Source organism: Mus pahari, chromosome 14, assembly GCF_900095145.1.
Source record: "Mus pahari chromosome 14, PAHARI_EIJ_v1.1, whole genome shotgun sequence".
Classification (NCBI taxonomy): Eukaryota; Metazoa; Chordata; class Mammalia; order Rodentia; family Muridae; genus Mus; species Mus pahari.
In genome coordinates, this window is record NC_034603.1 from 2,055,208 (window position 1) to 2,068,293 (window position 13,086).

Genomic DNA, 13,086 nt, shown 5'->3' on the forward strand with positions numbered 1-13,086 from the left:
CTCTCTCTCTCTCTCTCTCTCTCTCTCTCTCTCTCTCTCTCTCTCTCTCTCTCTCTCTCTCGACAGTCTCTATATATACGGGCAGTCTTCAGGCTTTAAACATCCGGGGAGAGAAAGCTACAGTGGACATTTTCTGCACACGCTATCAACCTCCACACTCATACCAAAGGAAGGCTTTGCCTCTGAGCTTTACCCAAGGGAAGGCTTTGCCATTCTCCCAGAGGTCTAAGGCTTTTGTCTTTGACATAGCTGGCTCATATCACCAACACACATCCACTTGAAGGCCTCATAAATTCAAAGCTTCCTCTGCTCTCCACAAAAGCCAAATCAGAGACCAGGAGATGCGCAGGCACCTCCAAGCACCCAGACTTCCAGTCAAGCTACGGCATTAGAAATGGTCAGGGCTGGACTCAAATCCTAGCTTCTGGTTCCTAGCTGTGCACTCTCAAGCCATAAACTCCTCTCTGATCTAGATCTACAACGTATAATTAGCAATGCCCAGCAAAAAGGCAGCTTGGAGTGGGTCGTGGCACACAGCTTGAGCTGTGGCCGTGGTGAGTGTGATTCCCGGGGCTCTCTGCACAGCTGTGCTGTGGAAGCCCGTCCTGCCTCCGTCCAAGAGTGAGCGTTCCTAAGAAGACATCATCCGTGGCAGGGAAGTCTTCCCGCCAGCCTGCTATGCTTATCATTCACATTTTTCTCCTAACTCAGGAAATACACCAAACGTGCTGTCTAGAGCAAAAAAGAAGCTGGGCCACATCTGCCTGCATCTTCCCACCTCAGACCTACTGCCCCAGGAACAGAGGCAGTGCAGCCCAGGGGCCAAGCTTGGAGGCCTGAGCCTTCTCATGAATCCTATTGTTGGACGATCGCAGTCAGTGGGAGCCCAGGTTGCTCTAGAGCGGCTTTAAGGCTAGAGTCTGCCATTCTCTTTGAAGCAAAAGGCCCTTGCCTGTCTCAGCCCAAACAGAAACCAGGACCTGACTCTGTTAGTCTTCTTGACCCCAAGTTCCTTCTTATTCCATGACGGGGCTCATGGTTTCACGTCCCCTTTTCCCTCTGCCAGAAATGCTCTTCCCTTTGGTGTGCATGCGCACCTTCTGCCCTGCCCTCAAATCCCTCCCAGAGGCCCCGTCTGCCTAATCTGAAATAACACCCACTCTGTCCCTCTCGCCTTCTCCACTCTTCTCTGTGGTTCCCCATTGCCTGGTGCCATAGTTCACACTCGTGTGTGCTGTGTGTGCTACGCATGGATGTTACATATGCAGGTGCACACACCCGTGTGTGTTCGTATGGAGGCCAGAGATCAGAGTCAGGTCTTCCTCTATTGCTCCGCACCTTACTTTTTGAGACAGTCCCTTCTCTTGAACCTGGTCTGCCTGTGTCCCCTTCCCGGGTACTGCCATGCCCAGCTTTTATTTGAGTGCTGGAGAGGTGAACTCAGATCTCCATGCTTATCCCAGCAAACTCTTTAATCCTGAGCCGTTTCCTCAGCCTAAGGAGACTGCTCAGCTCACTGCTGTGACCAGGTTCTAGGACAGCAGCAGCCAGCCAAGAGTCTTAGCTGGTTGAATGAACGGGTAAACGCATGACTGAATTATGGTTCCGAGCATCCATTTCTTGTGGTTGTTTTCAGAACAATAAAAGAATAGAGGGAGGGGACAGGGACAGAAGGGTGAGGTTTGCATAGGGGCTCTCAAAAGTCATATGTTAAGTTTGGGGCTGGGGGCAGGGCAGAGAGAACATTACTAGGAAAGGCAGAGGCTTATGGGAGGCCCCAGCAGTACACCCTTGAGGGGATCAGAGGACTCCGGGCCTTTCGCCCTTTCCCTCTTTTTCTTCCACGAGGCATCCATGAGAGAGAGATTGTGACCTGCCAAATGCTTCCCTAGTAACTCCTAGCCCCGCACACTGGGGTTTTCACCGAAGCCTTGGGCAAATCGGTGATTTGTTGAACCTGGGAGTATCGCTCTATCAAGTGTGGGGGAGGCCATGGGCTGGGAAGATGCCTGCCCTGCTTTTGTCTTACTGAATGATCTTGGCCAAGCAGTTTTGTTTCTTAGCCTCAGTACATCATCTAGAAATGGGGCAACTACAGAATTTTACCATCCACAGGGCACTTAGAGAGCTTCACAAAGTTTCAAGAACATAGGCTATGCCTGGCAGGAGGGAGAACCAAGTTGCAGGACTGAGGACAGAGGTGGGGGTGGGTAGGGGTGGCATGTGAGGGTAGGGGGCAGATCACAATGCAGATTTGCTCGTCCAGGGTTCAGGGCAAGCTTTCAGAAGCCACCCAAAGCCTTCCAGGGCCAGAAGCCTTCCCTTCCAAACCCCCTCCAGCCGGTCTGTGCAGGAAGAGAGGGTGACAAAACAGAGATTCAGGGTCCCCTCACTTTCCAGAGACAGTTACCTGAAGGCAGAGGATGGAAAGGGGGTGGCTGCACACGTCACATGTCCCCTCCTGTGCCCCAGGGAAAGGGCTGCCAGGAGCCTTGCCTGCTTCCAAACAAAACCCTGGAGTCACCCTGGAAGGAGGGCCCCTCCCAAGTCACCAGAACTCTTGTTCTCGGCATAGGAAACTCGGGGATGGAACAGATGTGAAAGCTCCAGCCTCAGCTTGACCAAACACCGTGGAACTCATTGATTGTGATGGATTCCCAGCCCTTAGCAAGAGTGAATGGATAAACACATCAATGAAGCACTAGACCTGAGTCACTAAGGGTGAAGTTCCCTGTGGGCCCAGACTCTAAAGGCTTAGGAACGAATGGCTGAGTCTATTGCTTTAGCAGGGACAATGGAAACCTAATTTCTCTGAGGATGCGGTTCTCATCTGCTCTGAGTTGCCTGCTCAATACTTAGAATAGTGTGCCCCAAAATATCTAATAATAATAATAATAAAAAAAGAATAGTATGCCCCAGCACACAGCTACCGTGTTGAATGAAGAGCAAATGAATGATAATGGCCCCAGCTTCACACAAACACCAAGAGGAAAGAAGCACAAGAAACTGCCCTGCGGGGACCCGTCCCCAGCCACCACACTCTCACCGGGTTTTTTTTTTTGTTGTTGTTGTTGTTGTTGTTTTTGTTTTTTAAATAATTTGTGGGTTGATCTTAATTGTTGAGGCAGTAATACTTGGTTCATGAGACTGCAATATACAGAGAGGTGAAATAAATAGCTTATATATATAATATATATAATATAGCTGGTTTTAAAATATTCCCTTATCATTGGTGTACTAGGTCACGTGAGTCACGGAAGGTCCACAGCAGCAGCGCCCTCCAGAACTGAGGGCAAGGCAGGCCACCATGATTGGACGAGGCGTCTGTCGTCGGAAGGTCGAGGCGCGGAGAATTCTCAAGGGCGCCTTCCCTGCGCGGTGTCTCGGGACAGCTTGCAGTGGACAATAAATAAATGACTGCAAACCAGAGAGCGATTCTTGTTGGAGTCCAGGGCAGGGAGAGGGGTGGGGGTGGGGCACTACTTTCCTTTTTTTTTTTTTTTTTTTTTTTTTTTTTTTTTTNTTTTTNTTTTTNTTTTNTTTGCTTTCAGAACCTTTGGGGGTAAAGGACTTTGGTTTCTCGCAGTTTCCTCGTTCAAGTCCTCCTCTGGGGATGAGTTTTGAATTGTCACCTCCAAGAAAGAGGCAAGCACCTGTGGATTGACAGCGGTCCCCTTGTGTGAGTCCTTTGTCATGGGGTTCAGGTCAACAGTAGAATCCTATCGCCCCTCCCCCCAAGACTTTAGGTTCAGTTTTTGTCTTCTTTTAAACACAATGTACAAAAATAGAGATTCTTCCTTATTTTTTCATGTAAAAATATTCCTCTGATGTAGTTCTCTGGGGGTGAGTGTGGCCGGACCTAGCCGGGGTGAGTGGGGCGGATCCGCCGGGATCGCTTGGTGACTGTGGTGTACTTGAAGGGCTTCTGCAGTTCAGCCTGGCCCTTGGGGTAACGCTTCATGAAGTGTACATCTTGCTGGTTCTCGCGGGTCTTGGGACCCTTGCGAGGCCGCCCCTTCTTGGTGAAGCCCACGTACCAGCCAGAGTACTTGGCAGACATCAGGGCCGTGTAGTTGTTTTCTAGAACCTTCTCAATGAACACGCACTCCTTGCTAGTACCATCAGGCTACAAGAGAGAGAGAGAGAGGGGGGGGGAGGGCGTCAGAGAAAGTCGCGTCAATGATCCTGGTGACATGTGCCACAGCAAGCATTACTGACAACCACAGTGATGGCTGGGTACTGGGCCCGCTGCATCCAGGTAACCCACCCCCCTCCCAACCAGGTCTAGGAAGGCTTTGCTCAGCTCCCAACCTCACAGCATCGGCAAATGTACTCTACAGCCACAGACAGGGAAGGCACAAGACTGAAGGAAGCGCCAGGGGAAGGGGATGAAGACAGGCACGAGCGGGCATGCCTGGTGGACATAGTGGGCGATCAGACACCAAGGAGAGTTCTGCTTAAATTGCACTTCACAAGCATTGTGGAGCTAGGCCTAGGAGAAGATTTAGAAGTCCAGCCAGAGCCCAGCGGGGAGCCTTTGTCAAGAAGAGAAAATAAAAGGAAAAAGAAATTGGAGGAGTAAAGTTCCGTGGAGAGGGCACAGGGCACTTGGGACAGGGCAAGCTGGGACAGCACAGCAGGCCGGTCCTAATCTCTACTTCCTGATATGCAGAGTCTTCTGTTTTAGGTCCCTACATCTTCTTCCATCCTCTGCCCAGGGAGCAGAGTTCCACTGTCTTGCGAAGTCCACTTCATCCTTAGTAGGCTCTGCATCATCCCTACTTGAGCAAGAGACCTGGATCTAGCCAATCAAATAGTAACCCCTCCCAGACATGTGACCCAAGCTCACCAATCAGTGTGCTATGTGAGTCCAACTGCCAGTGCCCAAAACAAACAAAAAAGAAAATGGGTTTAAACTCGAGGTATCTGTAAGGCTGAAATGAGGGCAGCCATTTTACCAACACGAAGGGAAATGCTGCTGTGCAGTGATGCCAGTCCCAAGAAAGCCAAGCCAAGCCAAGCTGGGGAATGAAAGACACAACCAAGCCCTGGTCACATCGCTTGGGCTCTGGATCCAGCTGCATCTGCAGTTCACGTTACCTCACCACCATACCGGCCAACGATGTCTCATTTCCTTTAACTCAGCTGATGTTTTAATCTATCATTTGTAAGAGAAACAGGTCCTGGCAGATCTGCCCAAAAGCTGACATTCAGTCAGCTACTCAACTCTTCTGCGACACAGTTCAACACAAACTACACTCCGTGTGGGATGTGGCATGCTTTAATACTTGGTATGAAGCAAGCCAGGAGCCTTCAAAAATAAGAGGTAGCGTAGCCAAACTCCACAGGCAGCATGTGTAAGGGGACTGTGCGGTCTCGGGTTGCGGAGCAGATGTCTTGAGAGACTAGATATGCTGGGAAAAGGGTGGGAAAAGGGCACTGACTCGAGTCAAGAGCCAAATGAACTCTAGCACATCCTGTGACCTCAGGCTGGCCAATCCCTTGCTCCAAACCTCAGATTCTTCACCAGGCAAAAGAATACAATGATTTCTGCGTCACAGAGACCCACAAGGAATGACTCGGAAAAGAGTCTGACACAAGGGGGGGGGGGGACCTCTCCAGGTTGTTCCTCAAGAGCACATGGCTCTGTTGAGACTGCCCTGAACAAAAGACAATAGGAGACGGCTTGCAGCCTCCTTCTGCAACATCGATTGTTGGACGGGAGAGAGTGGGAAACACAGAGTTGGACGGGCTGACCTAGCAGCACAAGTTTCCAGTGAACATCTCCAAATTTAGGCCGGGCCCACTCCTCGTTCCGGACTGCTGCCCAGCCAAGTTGGAAGCCCAGCGGTCTGGCTATGTGTGGAGACTGAGGTGTGGGTTCCAGCCTTTTGTTTGAAGTGGAAAACTGACCCGGGCTTCCAGGGACATTTACCTTTGAGAGGAGGGCAAGCTTACTCCCTGCAGACAGAGTGCTGAACTCTGCAGAAAAAGGCTGGGAAATGCCGTCTTTCCAGACGGTTGGAGGACAGAGGCAGGTTCAAGACACACATGATACCCAGATGACAGCCTGGGTAGACATTGCAGTTAGACCATTAGAAAGGAAGGCAGAAAACATGTGTACGGCAGGTTGAGGTGAGAGACCTCTGGGCTCTGGGTCTCTCTTGCTCTCTCATGGAAAGGTCTAGAAGTTCCTCATCCAACTCTGCATGAGTCAAAGCAACCTGAACAAAAGCTAGACAACACTATTTTGAGTCTGCCCTTCAAAGCTTAGCTCTGTAACTGCCGTAGGAAGTATCCTATGACTGCCTCTTCTCGCTCTGGGCAGGTCCTTCCCTTCCCTCAAGAGGCAAACTCAGGTGCCCTCTGTTAGTCTTGCAGCCTTTCTGACTGAGTTCATGGTGGAGAATCTCTGCTCACTACAGGCTTCACCACTGGGTCCCAAGACCTGTGTCCTCAGATGTCGGAACCAGTCCAGAGCCCAGCTTCCCAGCCCTCTGAAGTAAATGTAGACATGTATAGAACATTTGTGGTTAGAATTTTCCTGGTCTACACACTCAATCTCTGGAAATCTCTGGCTACCCACTCCTCTCCTTACCCCCACTTGGTCTCCCTACTCTTTCATTCAGTATTTACTGATTGCTGACCACAGGTCAGACATTCCCATGTCTGTTATGTCATTTCACCTTACTTGACTGAGAGCAACTCTACCTAGAGAAAGGAAACAGCTAAAAGAGACAAATGGGCTTGCCCAAGGTCATGGCACTGGAAAATGGCTCCTAACACACTTGTCTCACGTCCAGTTCTAGAGAAATCCATGGGGAGCAGAGAAGAGGCAGGGTGAGTGATGCCCCTCCCCCAAAACTCCTCACCTCCCAAATAGTCACTGTGGATAAGAAGTAATTGGGCACAAAGTAAAAGTTGGGTATGCAACAATGTAGCACAGACAGAGCACAAAGGCTCAGTACATATCTACCTTTACTTCAGAGGACTCTGGGCTGATCCCAACACCCCAAGACACAGAGGGGCTCTTGGGGACCAGTGGCGGATCCTCTGAGGAGCAGAGTTTCCAGCATGGTTGCAGCCAGAAAGGCTAAGGGTGCACCTGAGTTTGACCCTTGTCTCTGTTTCTGACTCCTTCTATGACCTTAATTCACCTACAATTATATTTTTTTTAAAAAAATCAATGCTGGGGCCCCACCTCAGAACTTCTGACTCTGCTGGTCAAGACAACCAGGGGCATCAGTTTTTAGAGAGCAACCTATATCACTCCAGAACCTTGGAAGTTAATGGAAATCAGTCCTCCCTCTCACTCCCACCTCCCGCCTCCTTACTTCCTAAGAGAGTCACAGTCCTTCCATGTGACCTGAATCCTGATGTCATCACTAGATGACACGTCACCTAAAGCCTAGAGAGATGGTTTTTAGCTCTTTGGGGGGGGGGGGGGCGGCGGGAATCCCCTTCTGCTGAAGACACTGAGTTTTCAATAACTTGCAACTAAACTCGTCTTAATCGCCTGCAGTGACTCTGCAGCTCTAGTGCTCCTGTAAAGACAGGAAGGGACAGATGAGGAAATTCTGATTAGCATATGATAGATGCTCAGGAATTCTTTCTGGACTGTGCTACCTTCTGGATATGGTTGAGAGAAGTGGCCAGGAGCAGGTCAGAGCATGCAGGGCTCCAAGACAGATAGAGGGAATGAATGGCTCCAGTCAATGGCTAGTGCATCTGAAATAGCTGTTTTCAGGGTCCAATGAGCACTGGCCAGAGATATTCAAGGCTGGCACCTATAACCAGGAAAGAGGAAATACCTGCTAAGGTATTCCATCTAAGGCAGCAGAGGCCAGAGTTGCCATGGGTGCAGAAGTGATACCAAGTCCTGTCTCCAGGCTGGGGGTGTAGCTCAGTCCATATAGTGCCTACCTGACACGCACAGAACTCTGGGTGCATTCTCAGCACCACAAGAATCAGGGGTGTTGTACATGCCCCCAGTCTGCACTCAGGTAGAGGTAGGAGAGTCAGGAACCTACGGTCCTCCTTGGCTACATAGGGAATTCCAGAGTCCCAGAATAGCCTTGGCTGGAGGAGACCATGTCTCAAAAAAATAAATAAAATAAAGTAAAATAAACCTATCTTCACAGGGGAAGGAGGAAGAGACAGTCAGGCAGAGCCTGCTTAAATGCCAGCATGAGTCTCCCTTACAGACAAAGCCCCAAGGCTCAGTGAGACTGAGACAGGGTAACAATCCCCCTGGCATCATTCCTACAGCAGGCTCAGAGAGCAAGAGCCAATCAATGTCCTCTGTTGCTTTTGCACACCTCAGGTTCTTCATGAGCTCCTGATTGGGAGGAGAGTGCAGACCTAAGGACAAAGAGTGACATCCAGGTGAGCAAGTGGGGTCTGCAGGGTGGGGGTGGGGCATAGACAGCTGAGGGAGGACAGTGAGCTAGCTAAATCTAGAGACCACTGAAGGTGAGCCAAGAAGAAGGGTCCATGGAGAGAGCAGGACAGGGCTGGAATGGCTCATGCTTGAAGCCCTAAGTCCACATCTCGGAGATGGTGTGAGCGGCCCAGAGAACCCAAACTGAGCCCTAAACTGGTCCAGCGAGGAAGAGAAGATAGATCAGTTGGAGCCTGAAGCTTCCCAGGCAGGCGATGAAGGTTGGGGCAGCAATATGTAGAAAGCCCAGGTTGTACAGGAGGGACACACCCAGCCATCAAAGAGGGGACTCCCCACAGTCTGGATGAGCAGGGAGGGGCCATCGACAGCCTACCAAAAGCACATTCCCACCCCACCCAGCACAGAGATGGGGGCCGCTAAGCCTCTGGGTCCAGAAGGGTGGCCAAGGCAGCTGGGCTGGAAGGAGGGTGCAGAGGTGGAGGCAGGGGATAGGGCCCGCTTCGCCGCTGTGCCTCGAGCCAGCTGAACCGTCACCAATATTAATGACCGGAGAGAGGGCAAGGGGGCAGGAAATCGGAGCCGGCTCCCTTGGAAGCGGTGACTCAGCGGCCAGCCGGCAGGAGGCGGCGGGGGCTGCAGCCAGAGGGGACTGGGCGCTCTCCTGACCCCGCCATGGCACTCCTGGGGGTCAGGATGCCGGGAAGAGCGCAGGCAGGAGGCGGCACGAGGCGGCACCGGACTGCGCGCGCGGGGGCACAGAGCACAGAGGGAGCAAAGGGGAAAAGCGAGTCTCAAACTCAAAGCAGGTTGGTCTGGGAGGAGGCCCAGGCGGGCAGGAGAACAAAGCGCCTGACGCGGGGCTGGGCAGCCGCCGCAGGAAACTGCTGGCCAAGACGGGGACGGGCCAGGCCAGGGGACCAGACACCCGCCCCTGCCCGCCGTCCCAGCCGCTGAGGGACCCCCTCACCGACCGGCCTGCGACGGCGGAAAGTGAATCACTAATTGAAACCACTCCTAGGCATCCGACGCTCTGCGGATTACTATTATTTTGCAGTTTGGGTTGGTATGGGTGTGTGGCTGGAATCTTTCCCTTCCAAACCCGGCTTTGAATCCCCGCCTAGCTCTAGTATGGGACGTGGGACAAGTGCCCAAGAATGTGGCCAACCCTCAGCTTTCCCACCTGTGAAATGGAATGGTAGTGGTGCCAAAATTATCTGCAGTTTTTTTTTTTTTTTTTTTTTGCCCAATGTCTGGGAGATAGTAGGTGCTCAATTAAAGGAAACAGTTATTATTTATGTGACATTTCCTTGGTCCTCAACCCAGGGATAAGGGACCAAAGAGCAGAGCTCAAGAAATCAAATACCACTTCAACAGGATTGACCATTCTCCCGTTATCTTGAGTATAATGAAATCAACTTTCCCAGCACCATTTCCTAAGCAGCGGCCCATTTCCCATGCCACCTGTCCCTACTGACTTCACTCTCTGTTCAGTATAGAAGCAGAGAGAGTCCTTACAAAGAGCAGAGGACAGAGAGATGACTTAGCAATAGAGCTACGGTGAGTGACAAGTTCCTCCTGAACCTTTGGGAAAAACATACTCAGTACCTCCATGAACAAGCACATGAGGATATGAAGAGATGAAAGGCAGCCTTCAGGGAGTATTCAAGCCCGGCAAGTGAGTGTACGTACACACAAATGCACACATATGCATGCACATGTATGCAAACGCAAGCACATACATGCACACACACATGTATGTGCACATACTAACATACATGCAGCTTTCTGGCCTGTTCCAAAGTAATAAAATCTTCCTGAACCACTAGAACCGTGGGCCCAGTTGAGGGGCAACTGCTTTCGGAGCTGGAGGAGGCACGGCGGGNGGGCGGGTGGGGCGGCTGCCGCTGATGTTGGGAACCCCTGGTGAGTATTATGATGATCCCTCAGTCACAGCCCTTGGGCTGCAGGTTCCCTGTTCCCAGACATCAGGAGCACATGAGCTGGCTGTCCCAGAACTCCACATCCTTCCCCATCAGAACCCAGGGCTCCTGGCTCCAAGTGGCAACCATAAATAGACCTGATTATTTCAGGGACCAAAACAAAATACATGGTAACAGGAAGAGAGGCCATCAGGTGATGCTCCCCCATCCACATACACACTACACCTGTGTTCCAAGTAAGATCAACAGGGCCCTGGGTGTGCTCTGCCGGCTTTCCAGAGCTGGCTGAATCGGACCCCAGGAGCCCAGGACGTCACTACTCACCTTCCCCACAAGCTTGCCTTTTCGGTTCATGCACAGGTAGAACTCTGTCTCCTTGCCCTTGATCCGGACTTGACTCCCAAAGGTATCTGTCTCCACGAGGAGCTGGGCTTCGAAGGACAGGAGGAGAAGAAGATAGGCTTTTTAACCAGAGGCAACAGTATAGTCTAAACCAGCAATATGCTCCCTGACCAGACCCCTGGTCCCTTCTTCCCCCAAAGTCAAGCATGAGGGGGGATTCTGGTAGGCCCCATGAGAGCACCCTGACCCTGGATAGGGTGAAGGAAACTACCTCCTCTTTCCTATGATCCAGTCTGAGGGGAGCTCTGTCTGTGGCCCTTCCCCACAGAATACCCACAGAAGTAACCAAGGGAACACTTGCACATGGACACACACACACACACACACACACACACAGGTGTGCGCACATGCAGCCTTTGGGACCTCATGCTGTTTCCTTCAAAAGTTAGGTCAGATGTCCTTTTCCCCCAGGGCAAACATCTGGTGCCCCTACTAATGCACTTTTGGCTCCTTTGGCCTGGCCACTCGACATAGGAAGGCACAGAGGTGACGGTGCTATGCCCCTGGTAAAGAGTCCACGTTCAGAATCTCTCTTCCCTGACTGAGGACATCAAAACTGATGGGTAACTAATTTTCAAGAGCTCAGGACCCAGTTCTCCCCACCCAGGACTAGAGCCCATCCATGCCTCCAAATCAGGATGCAGTTGTCCAGATCTGCTCCCCTGAACCCCTAACAGACAAAGGCATCATTGATCTCCTCCCTTCGGCCAATCTAGGGTCCCCTATAGGATTCAGTGTGACCCAGGTGAGGTCTCACACTGGTCTTGAACCCTGAACCCGTCCTCCATTTCCATTCCCCTCCCCCATGGCTATTTTTTTTTCCGGCTGTGACCTTCACTTCCATCACCTGCCCCCCACTCCCCACCCCCACCCCAGCTACAAAAGTTTCATTTCAGTGACAGGGGACTTGCTTCTCCATAACAAAATCATAACCTCAAATTCCTGAGTACAGTATCCTTGGAGCCACAAGGAGTGTACCTCAGTGCCCCTAAAATACACTAGGTATGATTTTAATAAAAAAAAAACATTTACAAATATAGGCCCTGGTGCCCTGCTGTGAAAATTGGAACCACCTGGAACTCAGGATTTCTATAATTAATCTAGCCCTCCTTTGACACCACTTCTAATTAAAATATGATTCCCACCTTAAAAAAAGAATTTACATAAAATTTAAAGACCTAACAAGAATTTTGTAATTCTGGGAGGAAGGTGGGGCACATTCTTCTTTCTGCCTCCCGCTACCCCCAGTAAACACTGAGTTAGGACGTGAACAAGGGCTTGCTGCTTACCCTTTTACTCTGCTTACCCTCAAAGCCTTGTCCTTGGATCCCCAGGGGGAATGTCACAGCAGTTCCCCAGCCTGCTCTACCATCTCCTGGCAGAGCTCAGACCTCTGATAGTGAGAAAGTTCTAGAAGCCTCTATGGGACTAAGTGTATACGGGGAAGGTAAGAGTCTGCTATGCCTGAGTACTGACTTAACCCCTGGGCTCTACTTCACTGACTTCTGTGTGACCTTGAGCCACAGGATCTTCACCAGTGAAATGAGAATGGTCCTGACCCTCAACAGGGCCTGGGAGGCCTGTAGCATGAGAACACCCTGCTCTAGAGGTCCGGAGGGGAATCTAACCTTCATTTTAAGTTCCTAAAAGCTACAAAGTGGAACCTTTCCTGGAAGAAAAGGGAGCCCAGGCACCAAGCCCACAGTAGCCTGCTTCCTGAGGCCCAGCCCCTTGCTCTGAAGCAGTTAAACCTTCTCCAAGTCCAGGAATCCCACCCCAGACAAAGCATCTGAGAGTCCCCACAGGTCTGTCACCATCTCACACTGTGTGAGTTGAACCCCGAATGAAGCATCACACCCCTCTCTGAGCCTCAGCTTCATCCTTGGTGCAAGTGGGCATCAAGCTTAACCCTGTTCTATTTAGTTCTGGAATCCTGGATGGAGCCAAGCCTGGGAGAAGGCCAGGCTCTGCTGGGAGTAGGAAGACAGTCATTAAAGGAGGAAGTACTGAGGATAGCGCCCAGGAGACTGTCCACCTCCTCCCAGTACATCCTCTAAGAACACATCCTGTAAAGAGGATCTGCCTCCATACAATTAAAGCCCCGCCCCCACATACATGAAGTAAACTACTGTAATCCTCATTTCCCAGGGTAAGCAAGTGAGATGCCCACCAACAGCCCAGCAGAGGGACTAACTACAGGGTTGGCTGGCTCTGAAAGCCACTCCTAACCCTGCTCCACCTCTCAGCAGCAAGGACCCTGGACACCACGTCCCCCCTCGAACTGCATCCCCAGGGTGGGTGCAGATATCCAGAGGGTCTGGAGCAGCAAGGACCCTGGACACC

At 51.3% G+C, this 13,086-nt stretch overlaps 1 protein-coding gene across 1 annotated transcript in view; it reads right to left on the minus strand.

The window, feature by feature from the left end:
• Positions 1–3,059: 3,059 nt before the first annotated feature.
• Fgf18 (fibroblast growth factor 18) overlaps positions 3,060–13,086 on the minus strand; it is a 30,989-nt gene continuing 20,962 nt past the window's right edge. Inside the window, exons 4-5 of the mRNA XM_021212910.1 lie at positions 10,666–10,772; positions 3,060–4,126 (exon numbers count right to left, since the gene is read on the minus strand). Of these exons, the coding sequence (XP_021068569.1) occupies positions 3,860–4,126; positions 10,666–10,772 (374 nt within the window). The 3' untranslated portion in view covers positions 3,060–3,859. The remainder of the gene's footprint in view (positions 4,127–10,665; positions 10,773–13,086) is intronic.